Raw genomic sequence first — 21,457 nt, 5'->3', positions numbered from 1 at the left:
TGATGTGCGCCGCGCTATGTGCGATTTCACAGTGGCCGTGGCGCACGCTGTTGGATGACCTGTGCGCCGGCGTGCGCAGCGCACATTTTTAGCGCACATCCAATGTTTTTCTCGCGCACGGACTTCCATGAATCGCTGTGCGCTGGTTTTCCTGCGATTTTCGCACTTGCACTGCGATTTTCGCACTTTTCCTGCGATTCACACATTTTGGCACCTCTGCGCGGGAATTTTCGGCGCACATTAATTCCATGAATCGACCCGTAAGCCTCCCCACTCTGCTACTTTACCTTGATTTGATTTGGCTATTTTCGGTGTCTCCCTGCTCACCATGGTGGCTTCATAAAATCCACCCCAAGGTGGATTTTGAAAATCCACCTTAACAATATGTCAGCTGATTAGTGGAAAGGAAGGCTACATATCACTTGACAGCACTGTCTTTTTGTAGGAGTCTTGGTCCTTCAAGCTAAATAAGTTGTCCTTTGAATTCTTTTCACTTTATCCTTTCTAACGTACCCCATAACCTTGATCACCCTTACCTGTCATCCAGCAACCACCTTCACTCTCAGCCCTTTGGGTCTCCTGTAAAAGTTGCACACCTTGTTGTACTTAGCTTGTTAGAAGCAACTAAAATACTAGGCTTATCAGGATATCATCCAATATCCCTATGGGCCTGACCACCTCCAAATAGGGTTGGGAGCACTAGAATTGTGGAACCACTGTGCCTGATTGGAATTCTTGAGCGTATCCTGGTGCTTGAGCCTTATCTCTTAGGAAAGTGCCAATAGGAGAAGAGTATGAAACACCTCATAGTTGTGCTAGGTACTAAGAAATGCTTTGTGTGAATAAAACTTGATAATAGTATGTTGCATCTATTAAGGGGTAGAAAGCAAAGTTTTGTTTTGAGTGTAACAAGTGTATTTTATGTGTGTAGCCGACACATGTTCAACACTCAGAGGTAATTTTCATGGCGAGCTGGGTTGCTGCTCAACGGGATAATCTTAGGTTGAGTTTGGGGGAGAACCCCCATGTACTGAACTCAGTGCAGCCGCCAGGAATCTCTGGCCAGAGCCCTAAAGACCACCTTTTGGCTCAATCTGTGGAATATCAACAAATCCAGTACATGGGGGTACATGCAAACATAAATACATACAAACCCTCATCCCCTTCCACACATGCATGTATACACACACACACACACACTTTTCTTACCCAATCTTGTCCAAGCTTGATGCAACACATGTCCTCAGCTGCACTCCAGCTGCACCCAATCCCTACTTGCCAAGCAGGGAGAGCATCCTGGTTCCTGACATGGGTGATGGAGCTGCTGTGCCTTTATCTTGCCACCACCCCTGCTGCTCAGCTGCTCGGTGGTCAGACACACATTTTGAGTGGGTCTTGACTATTCAGCCCTACCGTGTCTTTGTTGCTGACAATCACAGCTGTTATTTACATGAAGGGAAAGGACAGATCCCACATGCAGGGATTGTACTTGTAATGAGCATGTGTGTGGGGGCTTACTTGGAATCCAAGTTCTTTGTGACAAGAGTATAACTTTGCAGTGTGGTAGTTGTCACTTATGTGCAGGTGACCTGTTTAGACATTATTAGATACTACATCTATGTAGGTTTTGTATACTATGTTTGCTCATAGACTATAAAGGCCGTCTTTCAAATTTCCCAGGCTAGCTTGGAGAGAATTGGCTCATCTCAGTATATTAGGTTTTTCCAGGTTCCTTTTGAGCTTGGGCATAACCTGTAAAGACGCTAATCTACCTCACACCACCATCAATCGAGTAAACGACTCCATGTACTCACTCATGCATACACAGACACACACACTTTTCTTACCCAATCTTCTCCAAGCTTGATGGAACACATGTCCTCAGCTGCACTCCAGTGGCATCCAATCTATACACGCCAAGCAGGGAGTGCATCCTGGTTGCTGACATGGACGATGGAGGTACTGTGCCTTTATCTTGCCACCACCCCTGCTGCTCAGCTACTGCCCAGGTAAGCTTGGAGAGAATTGGCTCATCTCAGTCTATTAGGTGTTTTAATGTTGCTTTTGAGCTTAGTCATACGCTGTAAAGACTCTAAGCTGCCTCACACCACCATCAAGCGAGTAAACAACTCAGAGATGTCACAATAATGTAAGGTGATCCAATATTCAATTTTTATCAATTCTATATAATAATTGTTCATTCATTTGTGTGGATATGCATTTGGTTAAAGGTAGCCAGTCATGTTGCACTGGATTCTGGGTTATTGACGTTCAATGCTTTTGGTGTGAATTTAAAGTAAACGTTCCCAGTGTTTTCACACCTTCACTCTCATTCAGGATCTTGGATCTCATCTATAAACCAGCTCTTTAACATCTTATATTCTAACATGATCATTTATTAAAGCAAAACTGCATGTTTTGTTAGAAGGGTAACTTGGTCCATTCCATTTTTTTCAGTTTTAATTATAAACTTCCCCTCACTATGCCATTGTTTCTCGATTACATAAGTAAGAATGCTGGAATATAGGCTCATTATCTTGGGTCTCGGCTGGGGCCTACTCATCTTATATTTGTACTAAGGAATATGTGATAGTCATAGCTATTAATATCTTCCTGTAGCTTACATACAGGAACACCATCATGCCAGGGCTATACATACATAATGTTTGTATTATCCTACTTGAGGGTACATGCGGGTAGATGCCGTCCGGCCACTTTTTTCAGAAGGTGGCCCACGTCTCCTCTGGGTATTTTAGAGGCTGTGTGTAAAATGAGAAACACTGACAGCCTTTTGGGAATTGATGTCGGTTGCCAGGTTACCAGGTTAGCAGGCGAGGCTCTTCACCACTGTACCATATAACCTGATGAAAAATAACAAACAAGGAAAGATGAAATGTCACATTTAGGGACGGCATGTTCCAGGGAAAACGTTGGTATTGATTTTTTTGAGTTTAAAACATGCACATCGTTTAACTATTAGTAGAAAATATGCTCTCCTTGTTTGTGTTGTGTGCGTGTTGATTTTATGAAAGGCAAATGTCATTCGTCCGTTGCAATGTGTATGGTCATGCAGAGCCAACGGAATTAAATGTGCATATTTCACCTTCGTATGTTAATGTTTGGTGACATCACATCCCATTATCCCATTACATATATTAATAATAATGTTTGTTTTTAGACTTGACTCCTGGATCAGGAACACAGTAACTAAAATACTAATGTGGGTTGGTTGCCTTTTAAACATGCCGTCTAAAATGCCTGTTCAGGACACCTCCTGCAAAGAGAATCCCAAAGGTGGTCTCTAAAACAAAACATGTCTTTAAACATCACTACATGTGTGTGCCAATAGAGAATGCGTGCATTATGTCACAAACCAGTGCATTGAATCTAGTAGTACATTACAAGAGCAGACCCAATTGACTTTCAGCTACCATGGATTAAGCCTCTGGAATTGCACTATAGCGAAAATAAATATTATTGCAGCAGTGTTTCATCAACAACCTAGACTTGCAAAAATGAGCAAAATTGCAAAGGCTTGCAGTGGCCAAACTCCGGCAAGTCCAGACTACGTCAGCAGAGAGGTGTCCATGTTGCATGTATGTTGGCTTCTGGCTCCATTACCCCTGTAAGTGGCTGCTAGTGGAAGGAAATCATAGGTCTTCCTTGTTCTATGCTTTATTCTAAACTTCTTCACCTTAAATGTGCCCATTACCCCTTCAAACATAAAAATGCACCATGGGGTTCCTGTTCGACAGAGCCGTAACGTGAATGCAATGTGTAAAAGTCTCGAGTAAGGCTTTAAAGCTTTTGATTTCATGCCATGGTTGATTTTCTAGGATTTGTATGAGAAGGGTGTTGGGGGGCGGAAACGGAACTTGCCTTTCTCCTGCGCCCTTCCTCTCTGCCATACAAATGCTCCTCCATCTGCACAGGCATGGATTTCATGCCAGCACAAATGCTGGAGATCAGAATGAGTCAGTCAGTCTGCTTTATATACCAGCATAAAGCAGGCGGACTCCATAGGGATCCATTATACACGCTCCCCATCATGAGAGCATGGCAGGGAGCATGTACAATTAAAATGAAACCCTCCCCGTCATGCTCACTTGTCTGGCACAGTTTAATTGTATTTGTGAACACTGTTTACCATGCGTGCATGCTAAGCAGTCATCACAGTTGACATTAAACCCTCCCCGACATGCTCGCATGTGAGTGTGAGGGCTGCTTGCCATGCTCACAATGACAAATGTGACCTGCCATACACCCATGGCGCTGGGGAGCTGTTTACGTTACTGTGTACTCGCTCTCTGCTGCCAAATTACTACGTTTTAGAACATGAACTCCCATTTATATTGTTTTTGTGCCAAGACACCTTGAGCCATAACATGTGGATACTGTACCCACCGCCATCATCTTTCTGAGAGCCAGCACCAAGTTCATGTACGTGCACTTCCTTTCAGCACCAAGGTATGCTGATAACCTTTCAGCAATGGGCAGCCATTCACCTGCAATTGTGCTTTCACACAGGAAATTATGACCACGAGAATATATGTGTGTTCTATACTGTGTAGACTACATAGCAGCAGGCATATCTATTGGGGGCCTGCCTAAGCCTATGTGTGTATTCACAGCTGGGAGGTCATTAGCAGACTTATCCGCCTGCAGCATTTTCCCAGAGTTCTCTGTGTGCAAGGTGGTCTTTGAACTTGCTGCTTCTTACTCTTCTGCTCCGGAAGTAGAACCTGCAAAGCAATTGACTGCCTCATGCCCCACCCACTTCACTGTGAGCTTTTCAATTGCTTCCACATATCAGGCCAACCCTATCGCCTAGAATCCTAGAGAAAACAGGAAATTGTTTAGCACTATGTTAAAGGGTGCTTCAGAAAGATAATATTCCTTTGGGAATGTTACTCACCAGAATCCCAACTTGTGTGCCTCAGTGACGACGAGATTGTCTTAAATCTGTTGTATTGATGTCTGTCAAAAATTGAATTATTGGTAATTGAGGATCGCGATTATTAAAGCAAAATACAATTAGGTGTTTTCCTCTCTCAGTGTCCAATATACGAGTTGGAAAGAATGACGGCGTCCAAACTGAGAGAAAATTACATAGTTGAAGCAGTTAGTAGTTGCCATGGAAACATAACGGCCCCCACAATGCATCAGTGGCATTTGATAAACAGGGCCTACCCTATATTTGTTTGACAGCACTCACAAACGAACGCCTCAGAACAAACAGCTTGAGACATCATGACAGGAAACGCATTTGTTGACGAAAAGGGCAGGCTAATACAGCAGGCACGCATTCTAATTAATAGCGCGGTTTTCGCAAATGTGTTAGTCCTGAGTTATTGACAGCTGAATGTCTCTTTGGTGATCTTTCATTTCATTTGCAGCGATTATTTTTGTACTTGTCCCCGTGAGCATCAAATTAATTGTGTGCCGGGAGTGTAAATAGGGAGTAATTTCTTAAGTGATTTCCCTTGTAAAGAAGATAAATAAATCGCTTTTTCATCAGCGCACATCGTTCAGTACTTATAATAAACCAGGTGGAAGCCGCCGTCTCATATAACAAATTGCCATGTTTTCCCCTCAAAACAAAACATGCATTTAAGTGTGTTAATTGCAGAATTCGCGCAGTTCTCATGACTGCGGCAGACATGCTTGATTTGTATAAAGTACATTTGAAGCGATATCTTTCGGTTGGAAGCTCGTCTAAGTTACCAAAGAGAAGGATAATTACCAGAAAACGTGCTCCATTTTAGAACATTGTAAACACGGTGGATCCTGCATTCCTTTGCCAAACATTGCTGCATATCCCGGGGCATGGGAAGTGGTGGCCTCCTTCCGGGTTGGAAAAACGAATGCAGAGACCAGTGGTCGAAGTATACCAAAAGGAGGAGTGGAAATATGTTCCCTGCTGGTCTGCCATGCGCCCCACAAACACCATCGCCACGCCCCCTCCCACGTGCAAATCAAAACTCCAAACAAACACACCTGCTGTTTAAGGGAAGGTTCAGTGCATTGCACTTTGTTTCAACTTCTGCCTACACTTTAATTTTAAGACTAACGGTTTCTTTTTAAAATAAAAGTACAGGGACAGTAAAACATTTTTTAAAAGTAGAAAAACACTGATCCCAACCACTTCGACCACTGCAGAAGACAGACTCGTATTTCCTGATAACTCATTAGGAATTCCGATAACCGGCCTCGTTACGTGGCGGTTCATCAATATGTCTCAACTGACAACTCAATGGAGGATTATAATATTCTCTGGCATTGATCTATCAAGCTCAGGTGGCACATGGAATATGCAGGAAAGAATCCGCTCCCATAGGATTCTCCATCAAGAGATTACCGAGTTTAAATCTAGTTTTGGTCTTTTTTTAATTGTTTTTCTTACTGCAATGGCGCTGTTAGTGCGCTTCGGGCTTATGTCAATCACTGATGGGGAGGGATTCAGTTCAACTGCGTTGGATTGTTGTTACAGCCGAACCATTCTAGCATCTGAGGAATGGATACATTATTTCACAGCAATATGTTGCAATCACCATGTAGGCGAATGCATGCATCCAGTAGAAGCCTTTCAAGGACGAATATTGACCCACCACTGATTTTGGTCACACGGATATCAGCAAAGGGATCCATTGCGTTTGCTGTAAGTACTTATCAAAATAAATACATGCAAAGCACTGTAAAAGAGGGTGATGAAAGAAATGGGCCTGGTCCAACAAAGGTGAAAAGGTTTTTTGGGAGCGCCTCTACTAAGAACAAACATGGTTCAAATACCCTGTTCTATGGATTTTTTTCCAATCGGGAGGGTACGTGGACCCCCTGCTCACTGTGTGCCCCTCCTGAGTGGAAGAAATTGCATAGAACAGGGTATTTGACCGATGTTCGTTCTCAGTAGCGGGGTTCCCACACTCCTTTTAAATTTTGTAAAATTTGGGGTTTCACCCTAATTAACCAAGGGTAATCCAGACCTGGACCCCTTGCTCACTATGCCTTAGAGAGGCTCAGCTTCACCTCATTGAGGAGCCCCAACAAGGCTAAAGCACATGTCTGGGGTTGCTGATGCTACTCTTGTTCATAGGAGAATTGCCTAGCATTTTGGTGCTGGACATCCCTTTGGGTGGGGACAAAGACTGATAAGCAAATAGATATTTCTCCTCTGTGAAGGGTGACGAGAGCTAAATGTGGTTGTAGACCCTCCTGCATGGAACAAATTGCACAGAACATAGTATTTCACCCATGTTTGTTATCAGAAGAGGGGCTCTCATTCCTTTTCAGTCGACTCTTCCAATTCCATATTACCAAAAGGTGAAAACAGCAGACAATTCTATAGGGAGATGCTGATTTAAAAGTGGGGTTGTTTGGTGTGCCAGCTTAAGTTGGCTCGGCGCCCTAGATATAATTAATATTTTCTCCGTTGTCGCAGATGTGTGAATGTCACACCTAATGCCTCCGCTTCGTCTTCTCATAGAGGACGTGCAGCTCCATGGAATGAGCGTTATGCCCACAGAACGGCTAGACCGTTATATACACAATGGAAGCTGTTTCATACGCTTTGTGAATGGCAGCAGAGACGGGGCGTTCGTCGGTAGAATCACGTGACTTGATTACGTGACACCGCTGTACGTATATAATAACTCAATGGCGCTTACACCGCGCTTCTGATTAATTGTCCTGGCTATAGCGAAGCCCCGGCTAGTCTGAGCCATTTCAAGCATTTAACTCTTCTTCGTTTCCCTGCTGTTTGCTGTTGCTGGAGTCTTTCACGAGCTGCCTTCCTCCAGCGGGACTTCCATTCTCGCCAGTGTACTTACATTTGCTGCATGAAGTCAGGAACGTGTGAAACCAGCGTTCCTCTGTCCCGCGGTTACCTGTTCACCCGCGGGTATTCACGGCGGTGCTTACCTGCCGCTGCGGGAATCGGGAACATGCTTAAATCAGCATTCTCCTATGCTGCGTTATTCCTATATCCATCACTGATGCTCTTGGCAGTGTCCTAACTGCCACCAAGGAGATTAGGGAACGTGTTCCAAGCAGTGTTCCTCTTCTCCATTGAGACGTCAGAGTTCTTCATCTACACGCAAGAAAGACATTACAAGTAAGCGTTCTCAGGCTCTGCCTATCCGCTGATTCTTAGGTTAACCATTGGAACTCTACTAATATTGAGTTCACAGCATCATTTGGTTTATATTCATTTATCCAGTTGGACTTTAAGTTCTAGGAGTATTCAAGGGCATTGGAACTGCAATTCTCCCCAGAAGAATGGAGTGCTTATTTTCCTTATGAACACTGATATTGGATAACATTGTGCACTGAACTTTGTGACACTAACCAGGTGTGCACCAACCTGGCACTAGCGTGACCCTCACATGGTTCGGGATTAGATCCCCTACTAACTTTCCCTCCTCCTAGTCATTGTTTTCCTGATTGGATTATTTGTGTTCTACATGGATAATTTCAGTTCCTTCACCACAGGTTAGTGTGGGGTCTAAAAGGATATATAGTGTAATTACATCCCGTAAACAAATACTTACATATCTCTATATTTTTACAGATTGGTGGCTGTTCTCATTCCTGGCCCTTTCCATTGATCACTCACTCTATCTGGTTACATAATTAGATGGAGTGTTTTATCAATTGGAAGGTCTATTACTAGTCTTTCTTATGGTACTCCTTCACGGTGGAACACAGGATACAGCAGGCTCATCACTTATCCTTTGTTAAGGTCTGACCAGACCTCTTGTATCCTTTACAAATATTGTGGGTTTGTCTTGTATCCTTTACAAATATTGTGGGTTTGTCTAGCCCAGACTCTGTTAATGACAGTGAAGACGAAAGAAAAAGGTCAAGCCCCAACCTCTTAGGTTAAAACAAAGAAGGTAACTTGTCCTCACACAGAAACTCCTGCACCACACAACTGTACTTAACATGAAATTTTCAATTTATTCAATGAGTATCCACATTATTCCAATGTCTTTGCCCTCTACGATAACACGTGTTTCGACACTACATGTGTCTTTTTCAAATCCGGGCCAATTTAGTACTGAACAAAAAAATCACACCCAGGTGTAATAAACAAGTCAGTGGTCAATTATAGACCCATTTCAACAACGGAGACATATCCGAACAACTGAAGCCTGTTGCATTGCATGCTCGTCCCACGCTATGAACCTTTATGTGCCACTTTAGGAAATTCACATCTGGACATCATATTTAACCCTTTCAATGACTGTGTTTGTGCACTCAGTGTTCTGTGACCTACTTCTAATAGCTCTACTTGATTTGCTTTGGAGTGCAGGCAGAGAAGCTTTTTGTGGTCTTCTGCCACCATTCAGGTGCATTTAAGTAGGCTCTCCAATCACAGATATCGGATCAATGAAGACATTATGGAATACAAGAACATTTAGAGACGGGGCAAGCCTCTGGTGGAAGACCATCCAGCTTGTTTTAATTCCTAAGTGGATTGTACTTTCTTTTTTTGTTTTATTTATTTATTCAGTGTCATATAGCCTAAATGAACGGGCCTTTACATAATATGTTACATATTTAAAAATAAATACAAACTTCACATAATATATAAAATCCCAAAAACGGAAAGAACAAAGAAGACAAAAAAATATAAATAATTTACACCGTTTTTATAAAAAGGAATACAGAGCAATTAATATGATCTCGAACAATGATCCAAACAAGAGCACTCCCAGAGTAAGTCCCAAAGCTGCAATCTGATTCCCTCAATAAAGTGCCTAAAGGATCGTTCCTAAGAGTATTTAAGTCTGAGCATTCAGAGACAAAACGTTTTAAGGACTCCAGAGGGTTCGACCAGATATTAAAAATTGAATCTTCCACATATTTCCAGTGAAATATTTTTTCCTTATTCGGCCGTAAATGCAACAAACATCTAGCAAAGGCCCGATATGGGCACAGTAGCAAGTATGGAAAACCACATCCTAGTTTACGATCCACCTTACTTAAATCTATGTATCTCTTCATGGTCTGTTCATAAAAATAGTATTTCCAATGAAGCCCACCAAATTTTAATTTTGTTTTTTCTACTAAGCAGGCACTGCTCAGGTGGAGAGGTCAGAATCATACACTGCAGGCCAGTGGTTAGGGCACGTAATAGCCCCCAACCACTTGAAATGCAACCTACCTTCGTCTGTAGTGACCTCTTGCTCTAACCTTTGTCGGGCATCAGCAACATCAACAAAATTGGTGATTCAACAAATTTACAGCCAGTTTCTTCCAGAGAGCAAGAAGCACCCTTTTGGAGAGTTCCTGGATGCATCGCATGTGTAGCATGTTCAGAATTATTTGATTGTATTTTTGGTGGCTATCCTTTAAATCCTGAACATTGTTTTTCTTTTGTGTATTTTAAAATAGTAAAGTTAAGAAATAAATATTTAAGTTAGCAAGGGTGCAGATTAATTACTCGATGTACAGCAATCAATGTCCCGTTGAAAACAGTCACCCAGCTTTATTTTTATAGATGCAACACAATTTATATGTGCTCTTACAATGTCTTCCGTTCAAAGCTCGGAAATCTGTTGGGCAAAAACATAACTTTCTCCAAGTGTTTTCCAATCATAGCTCCTGGTCCACATACCACATAGGACTCCTCCCCTTAAGAAGCTACAAGAAACACGGCCATTCTCCCAATAATGCCCCAAAGGCACGTCTGCTGATCCTCGCCATTCACTTGAACACTGGACTGCTCTGAAGGTCTACCCAATGCTGCCAGATTAACTAAATTTCTCAGCTCATTCTGCTGCTTCACTACGTCATTTGCTCAAGTGCAAAAATCATACTGTTTCAATGCCTTTTTGACCTTAGCACTACTTTATGGACTAGGGCAAACATTGTCCTTTTGTAAAAAATACACTGACAAAATACGTTTTTTTGTTGTAGTGAAGCAATTTGTCCACTGCTGCAAAGTTTCTGTAACATCACCCTAAATACACTTCTAAACACATTTCCTCTGTTACTGTCTTGCGGTTAACTAATGCCTCGATTTAAAACTTGCACCCTCAATTATTCTCTCGTATCTCACTCTTTCCTTGACTCTCCTGGCACCGATATGAATGAGGTTTACCATCTTCTTTTCAACATGCTGAAGGACACATCGTCGGAAAATTATTTTCTATCCATTCTGCAACACCTGCTGCTCATAAGAAATGATTATTATGTCAGGTAAGGGTCACCCAATATCACGTATGTCTGTTTTGTGTTCTCTGGAGATTTGTGTTCTTCTGAAATGTACAGAGTAATATCACATGCCCTACAGCGTCTCCTTCATAAATGATGAGCATCGCTTCCAAACATAGGTATTTTAATGTTTTACATTTAGCGAATTGGATTTACACGTTTATTTTCTTTTAAATAAAAATAAAAAATCTATCAAGAGCTAGCATCATTTCCATTAACAGGGTGCATGACAATTGGAACAGTGTTGTCCAACAGAATGTGTTTGGTGTCCTTGTTTGGAAACTATGGCAGAAATATTTTCTCCACGGTTGCACATGCTGAAAGGATATCCACAATGCCACCACGTGATCATACAACTTTGTGGCTGGTCAGATACAGGCTGGCCTTGTACTGCATTAGGTGTGTGGGCACTGCATCCGTTTGTCTCCATTGTACTTCACCCATCACAGCACATTTTAATATGTCCAATCACAAGGTTCATGCTAATAGCTAGTGAGAATGGAATGTTGTGTAGCTTACTAATTTCCCAAACCCCATCACCTTTTTTATGCTTGTTAAGATCACGATCCACCCTTTAAGTTGCTTTCACATTCTTTGTTGATATGAGGACGGCTTTCTTTTTTCCATGTGTCCTATCTGCAGTCTGTGGCATTGGCCTCCACATTATGTTATTTAATTCAGTACATGGTCACTTAAAACGTGGACTGGCAAAATGCAGCAGGCGTCCTTGTTTTAAAACCATCCCAAAAATGTTGTCTCATTTTGCTTCTGGGCGTTGAATGAAAGGGTTTCGCTCAATGACACGCTGCAATCAAACAGCATTGGACCCAGTATACTCTAGGGCAGGGCCGGCCTTGGGGGCAGCAGCGCCCTGGGCGAATTGGCACTTCCCCCTTCCCCCGCGTGCCCCTAACAGGGGGCGGGGCCAGGAAGTGTCACTTTTTTTAAAAAACCTCCTCGCTCCGGCGAGGTGGCAATGCTACGAATAGAGTGCATCGGCACCCTATTGGTCTTAAATGCGCTCCACTGCCACGGGTGCATCGACTAACAATGAGCGCCTGCCACGCCTTCTGCCACTATGCCAGCTCTGGGGAGTGCTTGAAAGACTCCCCCGAGCTGGCATGGTGGGGGGCTAATGGCGCCTTTTGTTGTTGAAGGCACACATGGCAGAGGGACGCATTTGGTGACAATTGGGTGCTGACCACCCTATTGTCACTGAATGCGCCCACCTACCCGCCTTCTCCTGCTACGCCAGCTCAGGCGAACCATTGAAAGACTCCCTCGAGCTGCTGGTGTGGTGGGGGCTAATGGCCCCCGGGCGGTCACCCGGCTCGCCCCCCCCCCCTAAGGCCGGGCCTGCTCTAGGGAGCCTGGGGTGTGGGGGGTCTATAGCTCTGGGTCTTTTAGGTGTAGCCCAGGATAGAAGCTCAGGGACTACAACCAAAATGATAGCTAGTCGCTACACATCGTAGCTCCGGAACTTTTACAAACCTAGCAACACCTCTGGGATTGGAACCACCATTGTGGGTTTTGCCGGTTTTATGCAGGATTGAGCTGCACGGGTCCTACTCCAGTGCTTACGATGAAGGCTACTTGCCTGCATTGCTGTGTTGGGTCCACGCATTGTTCAGCATTTGAATGCGTGTTCGTCATTCTCTGACCCAGGGCGAGCCCATCGCAGATATAGCCATCCTTTATGCTTATTAAGATCAGCAAACCCAGCATGGAATGGCTGTCAAGCTCCCCGGCTGATCATATCCTCCATCTTCCGAATATGGCGCTGCCCTGCATCTCGCATCCTCCTCCATGCGTTTATGCGACTGTTGGGGGCCATCTGTCTCTCTATTAAATAGTGGCGCATTGCATTTTGATTGCCTCGGAGAGAACTCCCAGGTGTTTAGTCGACTCTTTGTTCTTTTCTGCTGACCTTTTAGCCGTGGTTTAGTCATTTCAATTTCCTTGCACAGGTTTGATCTGAATGCACTAAGCCCATCTGACCTCCGCAGGGATCCGGGCAATTTTAGCACCTTTCCAAGTTATGGGAGAAGCATGTCATTTTTATTTTGAGAGTGCTTGTTTGCCGGCCAGAGGCTTAAGGGGGCTGACGGGAGGTGCATTTTAATCGGCAAGCAGACGCCAGCTAAATAGAAAAGGCATTTTTGTTTTAAGCAACGCAGACAGTGAGTGCATTGCAGGTCATTTCTAATGGGTCATTTCGTGATGTTCTGGAACCGGGATTAACTCCTTGCTACCTCGGTACCGGAGACGATGTTCCATCGGTTGCCTGTCAAGTAGCTCTCCATGACTCTGCATTTGGAACACATCATTCTACCTATCTATGCGTCCTCATGATTTGTATATGTGCTGGCAGAGCTTATAAACGTATACACACAAACAAGTTACATGAGCGAATTTGCAATGTTCAGATCCGTTATTGCACGCTTCTTTGTTGGAAGTAGTTTCTTAATTAACATCAATTTCTGACACTTAAAGCCCCAATTACGTTATCATTTTGTGCCAGTGCAAACCATTTGGGGGGCTGTAATTTGCTGTTATTAAGCACTGGCAGCAGAGTGGCTGTCATTTCATTGCAATAAAGGTACTTATTTCGACCTGTGTTTGTAAAGTCTTTGCTCGGTGTGATGGGCCCCTTGCCTGATGACAGTGCCTGTTATTTTGATTTAGAAGACCTAGGACTATATGTTGTCTCTTCAGTCTGACCTGCAGCAACAGCAGTGCAAAAACACAGCTTGGTCTCATTAATATTTGGGGCTGATTTTGCCTATTTCGGCCCGGCATACTGTGATTGTGAAAACTGAAAGCTTATTGGGGAAGTCAAAGAGCAATCTGACTGTGAATGTCAAAGTAGCCACTCAGCGGGAATGCCGGGATTCCTGGGGATGTCAAACTGGTAGCTTAACTGAGAATGTCAATATGACTGCCTGTTTACAGGAAATGTCAAACTTATTGGAATGTTGACTCGGAAGCTTACTGGGAATGCTAAACTGGGAGCTTACTGGGATTGTCAAACTGGGAGTTTGCTGTGCCCAACAGACAATAGGCTGCCCACAAATTTGAAACAGGAATCTTATATTCAACGTCAAACTGCAAGCTTACTGGGAATCTCATATCATATCATCCAGTGCTATGCTATCCCGTGGCATAATATATCATGGCATGGCATGTCATATAAAACATGCCATGACAATTGTAACAGTTTGAGAAGCCACCCTCCACACAAGGAGCTCCTTCCCTCCCCACACACGTGGTTATGCAATACATTGTTCAACAGATTCTTTTTTTTAGCCCTATCTCGCACACATATCATGCCCCTTGGATCCCGCTCCCCGGACCTAACAATGAGCCAAGAACCAGGCCCATGTATGGGAAATATATTGGTATTTATTTAAATTAAACAGAATAGAAATTGGCATGGTAAGGTCAAAACACCACTTTATCTGTGGCACAACACAATCAACTTATCTCAGCATAAACAAATCGCAAAAGTGAGTAAAGAACAACACCACCACAATTCTTCACTTTCTGTAAATTTCACTACACAAAATAATGACACTGATCAATAAAGAAGACACTTATGTAAGGTTGTGCAATTCTGATTGTCCTGCAGGCTTAAAAGGGTAGCAGTAGGATTTCAAATACATATGATAATTATAATTTCGCCCACACTTTTGGTTCAAAATAAACTCAAGGTGATTTATCGCTTTGTTTTTCAGACCCCCGCTTGCTTTGTCTAGGTTGTGAAGTCAGAAAAGAAATTGCAATGTTTTGAGGAATTTGGGATTTCAGACCCCCTCCCAACACCTGTTACTGAAAGGACTGTGATGGGAAAGCTGGATAAAAGGTTGGACTGATTTAAGAACAAAGACACCCCTCTTCCTTAAAGAAGTCAGGGTCAGCTGGGCAACAAGGATTACCCAATTAAATTATAGTTTTCAGCATACACTGGGAAGTGAGCTTTATTAATTTCGAATGTTTAACACAATTCACCCCATAGTGTTCTGCCAAATGGGGAACTAATTAAATACATATTTTGGTTACAAAGGCTAAAGATCTACACAGTTTTGACTCCCCCCACCGTCCCACTATAAAGGGAAAGGATTCAAGGCAAGCAGACTCCCCATGTTTGGTTTCCCAGCGCTCAGTTCTACTTACATAGCAAGCCTCCGTTTAAGGTTCAGGACAGCCAACCGCATCTCAGGACACTCTGGAATGATAGGGCAGGGGTTTGGTCACTCCACTCTCAAAGATGGCCTCCCGCTCTCCACCAGGACCCAGGCAGCTTTGAGGCCTTCTTAGAAATATAAAGCTCCACCCAGATACACTGTTAGCAATCTCCTCTGATGTCTCTTCTCTCTGTCCTCCTGTCTTTCTCCTTCTTCTGTCCTTTTTTGTGTGCATGTCCCCGGTCCTAGTGCAGCCCCCCCTTACTTAGCAGCAATGACGCCACCAATTTTACACTCTTGGGGAGGTACCCTGCAATAATCCCTGCCACTAGAATTGGACAGTTACCCTTCTCTCTCCTCCCAAACCCAGCCTTGGAGTCAGGATTGGTGTTGGGGTCTGGATTATGGCAATTTCCATTTGTAAATGCCCTTTTGTTCTCCTTTCAACTTTTTGACAAAAACTAGTTATGTGTCACAACTTCATAATTTTACTAGCTACTGCCATACTAAACATATTTTCTGTTTCAGCTAATCGTGCAGAATTAGATAAGCCGACCAGCAAATCTGTATCATGTAGCATGGCCATGTGGCATGTTTCTGCCGTTTCCATAAAAAGCACAATAGTTATGAATATATAAGTAATTAAGCATATGCCTAATTTAATTTTCCACCCGCTCACCAACTCTCACATTTTGAACATGTTCATACCAGCCAGAAAGCCATCCTAGATATCCATTACAGTTCCATGAGTCGCACATGGATGAATTTTATATCCACAAAATGTCCTGGAAATTACATTAAAATGGTACACAAATTAAAATTAAATGTTATCATTTTTAAATAAACATTTTTAATAAATCTTAAATTAAAATCACCACCCACTACAATCCTAGTGTCCAAGAAGGTGTTAAGCAGCCTGGGGGCTTCCAGGGCTGTGTACGTGTTCCACTCCCTCTTCGTTCTGCCTTCTCGCTGAGTGCACATCATCCCAGTCGATTGGATATATTGATTTAAAGGGAAATATTCTTTTTTCCATAAGATTATGGTATCTATTAGGCATTTCTTTATCACAGTCTTGGTAGTTCACAGTTGCTGGTATTTTTTAGCATCACATGTATTCCACAGTATGCACAGATTTAGGGAGTTCCTCACAGGAACGAGAATCCATGTCCCCTAAGGGGAGTCTCTTCCAGGGAGATACCACTTGCCACTACCCTTAGGGAGGGCACTGCACAGTGGGCTCACCTCCCTAGCCTCACGGGGGCTCTGGGGAAGGAGGGACAAATTCCCCCCTTTCGTCACATATGCCTTCATGTGTCCTATGTAAATTGATAGTGTATCTGGATTGCTAGAAGTTCACCTCCGTCAATGCTTTTATGGCAGGATTGGATTACTGGTTGTGGTGCCAGTTTAGCACTTTGATTTTGACCAGGCATTGATTTGTTCACGCAGGCTTTCTGGGTTCTTTATTTTTTGGGTATAACAGTTCAAACTCAAAATATGCCTGTATAAGTCTTGGCATGAAGAAAAGAAAAGCTTTAAGATATAATTGTACAGTTCTAATAACTAATAACTTGCAAAAATAATGTACAGTTCAAATTACCAGCAGCTTAGCCTTTGCACTGTCCAAACACGGTAATGGAATACAGCATTTGTGTTTTCATTGGTGATTGTAGTATAGTTTTGAATATATGTTCAGTGCACCTGCTTTAAAGAGTCGTGACTTGATGAGACAACCTGTTTATATCTCAAATATATACGTATGTTTTCTCCACTAGCGTAACCATCATTATTTGGTTCCTTGGAAGAGTTATTTTTTTGATTTGGCGCTAGGTATGATTTACATTAATGCTTATTGCTAAGCTGATTATAATGTTCCAGCATCTGTGATGAAGCCTTGCAGCTTTTCTCTGCCCTACCTATCCCCCATGGCCTCCATTACTTAATTGCTTGGGGTATTGTTCCCCAATCACTGCATTTCTGCCATGTCAAATTAATACGAAAAAATACTCCACACTTGAGCACAAAAAAGAAATGGCCCATTACAACATTGACCTTTTTAACAAAACTGTGGAGTGTGTTGTTTTTTGCCAGGGGTATAATTACATCTTTGGTTGGAACCTATTGACTCACTACAGTTCAGGTTTAATTCCTGGCTCTAGCATTGTATCTGCTATTACGTTTGTGCTGGATGCTGTTGGTGCCTCCTGGTTCAGTTGGGCTGCCCCACTTCTTTGGACACAATTTCCAACAGAATTCTCATTAACATCTTGCAGCACCAAATGGGAATCATTGGTCTTGTGTTGTACTAGTTCCCTTCCTTTCTTGCTGACCACTTTCATTTGGTAAAGACGAATGCTGCTGGTATCTCTCTGATCCCCAGCACCTTTGGTGTGCTTCAGGGTGCCAATCTTTTATCAAAGTGTGGGGGATCTGATCCAGGGGATTTGGTGTCCCTGAGCTAGAGTGCATAGATAACACTCAGCTCTACCTCATGTGGCCAGTGTGAAAAACCAGAGGGTGTTTCACTGCCTAGACCCTGCAGATCCCTTAGTCAGGTGGCTAAGGCATGCCCATCGCCTTTAGACCCTGGGGGTGGACAAGTGTGGGAGGATCACTGGGTGAGGGGTCTTCTGGAAGTGGGGGAGGAACCCCTTTCCAAATACCCCTGCCCCATCCTATTTTATAGGATATTCCGACTTCCCAGACCCCACCTTTTTCCTACACAAACACTAAGTGGAGGAAGAGGAGATCTGAGGCAAAAAGGAGTACCACCCATGCAATGCAATGATATGATATGGTATGATACGATATTATATGATGTGGCATTTATAGCACGCCTGTACACAATTGGTTCTAGGCGTGACAAGACAAGGAGGGGGGAAACAAAGGGTGGACAAAATAACAATCTTACTAGGCCTTGTGTCAATCAGATCGCGCAAGTGTGGGGAAGAGGGAAGGGCAGAAGTGTCAGGGGGGAGGGGAAGGAGGAAGTGCAGTTAACTCACAAGTGCAGTCAGTTGGTGACTCATATGTGCAGAGAAAAGGAACTGTAGGGTTACAGATACAGACCCTTAAGTGTTGGGGAGCCCAGAGGCAGTGCAAAGACAACTGGACATGCAGGAGCCTGGTTCTGAGTTCAGAGGGTGACCTGGTGACCAGTGCGCAGAGCAGTCAGGTGCATCAGCAGGGGAGAGGAAGAGAGAAAGCAGAAGTGAAAAGGAAGGTCATGAGTTGCTTCCAGAACTGGAGTTGGTTCTGCACTTGTTTGAGAGAGGCAGAGAAGCTGTTCCAGAGGGAGGCCCCAGCCGAGGAGAGAGATCTGCCCCCAACTCTCTGCTTGGAAAATAGCAATGCATTGGATTTGGCCCACTAATAAGATCAGGCAGGTCGAGGCACTTGATCTTAATTACATACACCTGGTACCCATTAGCTCTCCCCACATGGTTAAAAGTTGGAACACTGAGAGACACTCTGGGCAAGGCGATGCATGAGAAGGAGCAGTCCTTCCAGTCGACAGCAAACCAGGGGGAGCAGAGCAACAGGCCGAGGGATGGAACTGAGGTACAGAGAAACACTGGACACCCCAGCGAGAGATCGTTACCTCCGAAAGGCCGTGAAGGTTGTGCAAGAAAGCCCAGCCAGAGAGAAAAGACAAACCTCTTTTGTGTTTCAAGGATACCAACCATACTCCTGGATGAATGGCAGAGTTGGGGAGGTGCAGCAGTAGTTGTGGTATCAGCCTTGGCTACAAGATCAGAGCCATGAAAGATGAAAATTCATTAACACAACCGGTGAGTTGATGAAAGCAATGAAAGTCTGGTCTCTGTTAAATGAAACTTGACGGCAACAGTATCTGACGAATTAAGGTTGCGCGTGTGGTGATAAAATGTGAGAGAAAGCAAAGCATTTAAAGAACTGTAAATTAAAGATACAAAGTAACAGAGTGGTTTGGCGAAAGAAGATTGCCCAATCGAAAATCTCTGTGAAATGTCTGATGCTGTGGAATTGGAGGGAAGAGAAAGAAACTAAGATGCAAGATTTGAACTGTTGTTAGGATTGATCCTGGCAGAGGGAAACCTGAGTGTGAGAGATGTCTTTGAACTTTGAAATAAGTACTGTGCTCGAAACTATATTTACCAAGAGACCTTGATGTAGTAGAGAAAAAGTGCTGTTTGAGGAAAGAAGGTCGAAGTGGTCATGTCGAGGTAAAAGAGAAAGCCTCACAGTGACAGTGGAAAGAAAGTGAATGGAGACTTGACCCCTAGAAAGGGATGCCTATGAAGGTGTGATTAAAGCTTGAGAATCGGAGCCCCAACAAATTGAGTTTGGAAGGTTTGAGCCTGGTGCGGGAAACTGGTACTGAATTGTGGTAACCAGACAAAAAAAAACTTTATTTGTTAAACTGTATTACTGTGGAAGGTCAAGTGGGCCCTTGTCCACAAAACAAACTGCATCCTTGTGTCGGAAGCCAAAGTGTGTCGCAAAGGTCCAGGTATGCCACCTTAGCCCATGCTACAAAACGTGGGGAAAGGTGTTTACTCAGCCATACTGGCATTTCTTTTGAACACTGATTTTCCTTTTTGCATTACACATTCCCTTTACACATTTATTGTGTAAAAAGAGGGCAGGCATTAGGTTTATTAGTATAGGCCATTTTATTTTGACTAAGGGTGACTAGAACTGTATTTTCTTTTCGTCTGATGGTCGAAAATACTTCCATCTCAGTTATATGGCAAACTAGGAGTTTCCAACCCCTTTTAAACCATCAATAAAGGTATTGAAATGGTCAGCTCTTGTGTCCGTGTCTACTTGTGATACCATGCTTCCCTCACACCAGTGACCTTCTGTAGCTACGATGCTGCTTCCAAGGCATTGGGAATTACTTTAATGATTCCTTTTCTCAAATATAGCAGCTCAACCTATGAGCTTCTTCACCTATTTAATCAATTTTCTATGCTACTTCTTGAAACCTCTATGGCCTATCTGCCCGATAATGAGGTCACATGCTCCTTGGAAACCTCTGCTAGGATTTGGGGTTTTACTCTGGAGACTCACTTGTCTTTGGTCTAATGAAGAACAATGTGTATTCCTTGCTAATTACTCTTTAATCTGTCACATCTGTGGTGTTGCACTTCTTCTGATCTCCAAATCCTGGGTCTAGCAAAGAAAGACACTCGAATTTCAGTTTTGGTTTGATGGCAAAATTTGGCCCTGACTCTGCTGAAGTTGATATATTAGGCTGTTAGGCAAATGGTGTGGTCACACTGCCCCGGCTTACAACTCGCGTTGTGTGGAGAAATGCACCCCCCACCCATGCCAGCTGAGATCAATGAACTGCCACTACCTCAGAGTACCCGGCTCATGCTTTCCTGTACTTACTGCAAAGCTCTGGAACAATCTGCCCATCGTACTAAGAAAAGAACCTTCCTGCTATACCTTTAGGAAAAACCTGAAAACCTGTCTCGTCACTTAAGACAGCTTGCTCTAAGACACCTTGCTCCCGCAACTTCTCCCAAACTGACGCATCAACTCTTTTTGTTGTCTATATGTGTGATGGTACTGTCTGATACCTAATGCCCTATTTCTCCTTCCCCATTGTACTTATCGTGTCTCCTTCCTGTGAGACACCTGAGGGCATCCTCACACCTACTCCCCATGGGTCCTCTTCTCAGATGGCCAGGGAAAGACCATCGCTTTTGGATCCCGACCCTGAGGAGTGGAGATGAGAGGGAGGATCACCTGGGTGGAGGGTCCCTGGGAATTGCAGCAAGCACATCCCTGGGCGAGATGCAGTACTCCCCATTCCATGATTAACCTGTAATCCCAGGTGCATCTATGGACTAGTGTTACCCCTTATATCTCTATAGCCACAATAATATCAGAAGATATTATCAATCTTGAAGCCACAGAAAGAGGGTGAAAAGGAGGAGGGTTAATAGTGAGACCTGGTATCCCTCTCTTATGTCTGAGAACCAACCTCATCCTTTTAAGGCTTTTATGGGATGTAAAACATCTCCTCTCATTTTCCCTCATTCAACCTACTATACTACTGG

At 43.5% G+C, this 21,457-nt stretch overlaps 1 protein-coding gene across 4 annotated transcripts in view; it reads left to right on the top strand.

Annotated features, from left to right (window-relative positions):
* The window catches only part of DIAPH2 (diaphanous related formin 2), a 5,141,990-nt gene that overhangs the window by 1,696,615 nt on the left and 3,423,918 nt on the right, over positions 1-21,457 (top strand). For all 4 annotated transcript variants that reach the window (XM_069612994.1, XM_069612992.1, XM_069612991.1 and 1 more), the window contains one exon: positions 11,086-11,202. In XM_069612994.1, the coding sequence (XP_069469095.1) occupies positions 11,086-11,202 (117 nt within the window). The remainder of the gene's footprint in view (positions 1-11,085; positions 11,203-21,457) is intronic.

This window comes from Ambystoma mexicanum, chromosome 5p (assembly GCF_040938575.1).
Source record: "Ambystoma mexicanum isolate Mex_15411 chromosome 5p, UKY_AmexF1_1, whole genome shotgun sequence".
NCBI lineage: Eukaryota > Metazoa > Chordata > Amphibia > Caudata > Ambystomatidae > Ambystoma > Ambystoma mexicanum.
This window is presented reverse-complemented; position numbering and strand designations above follow the sequence as displayed.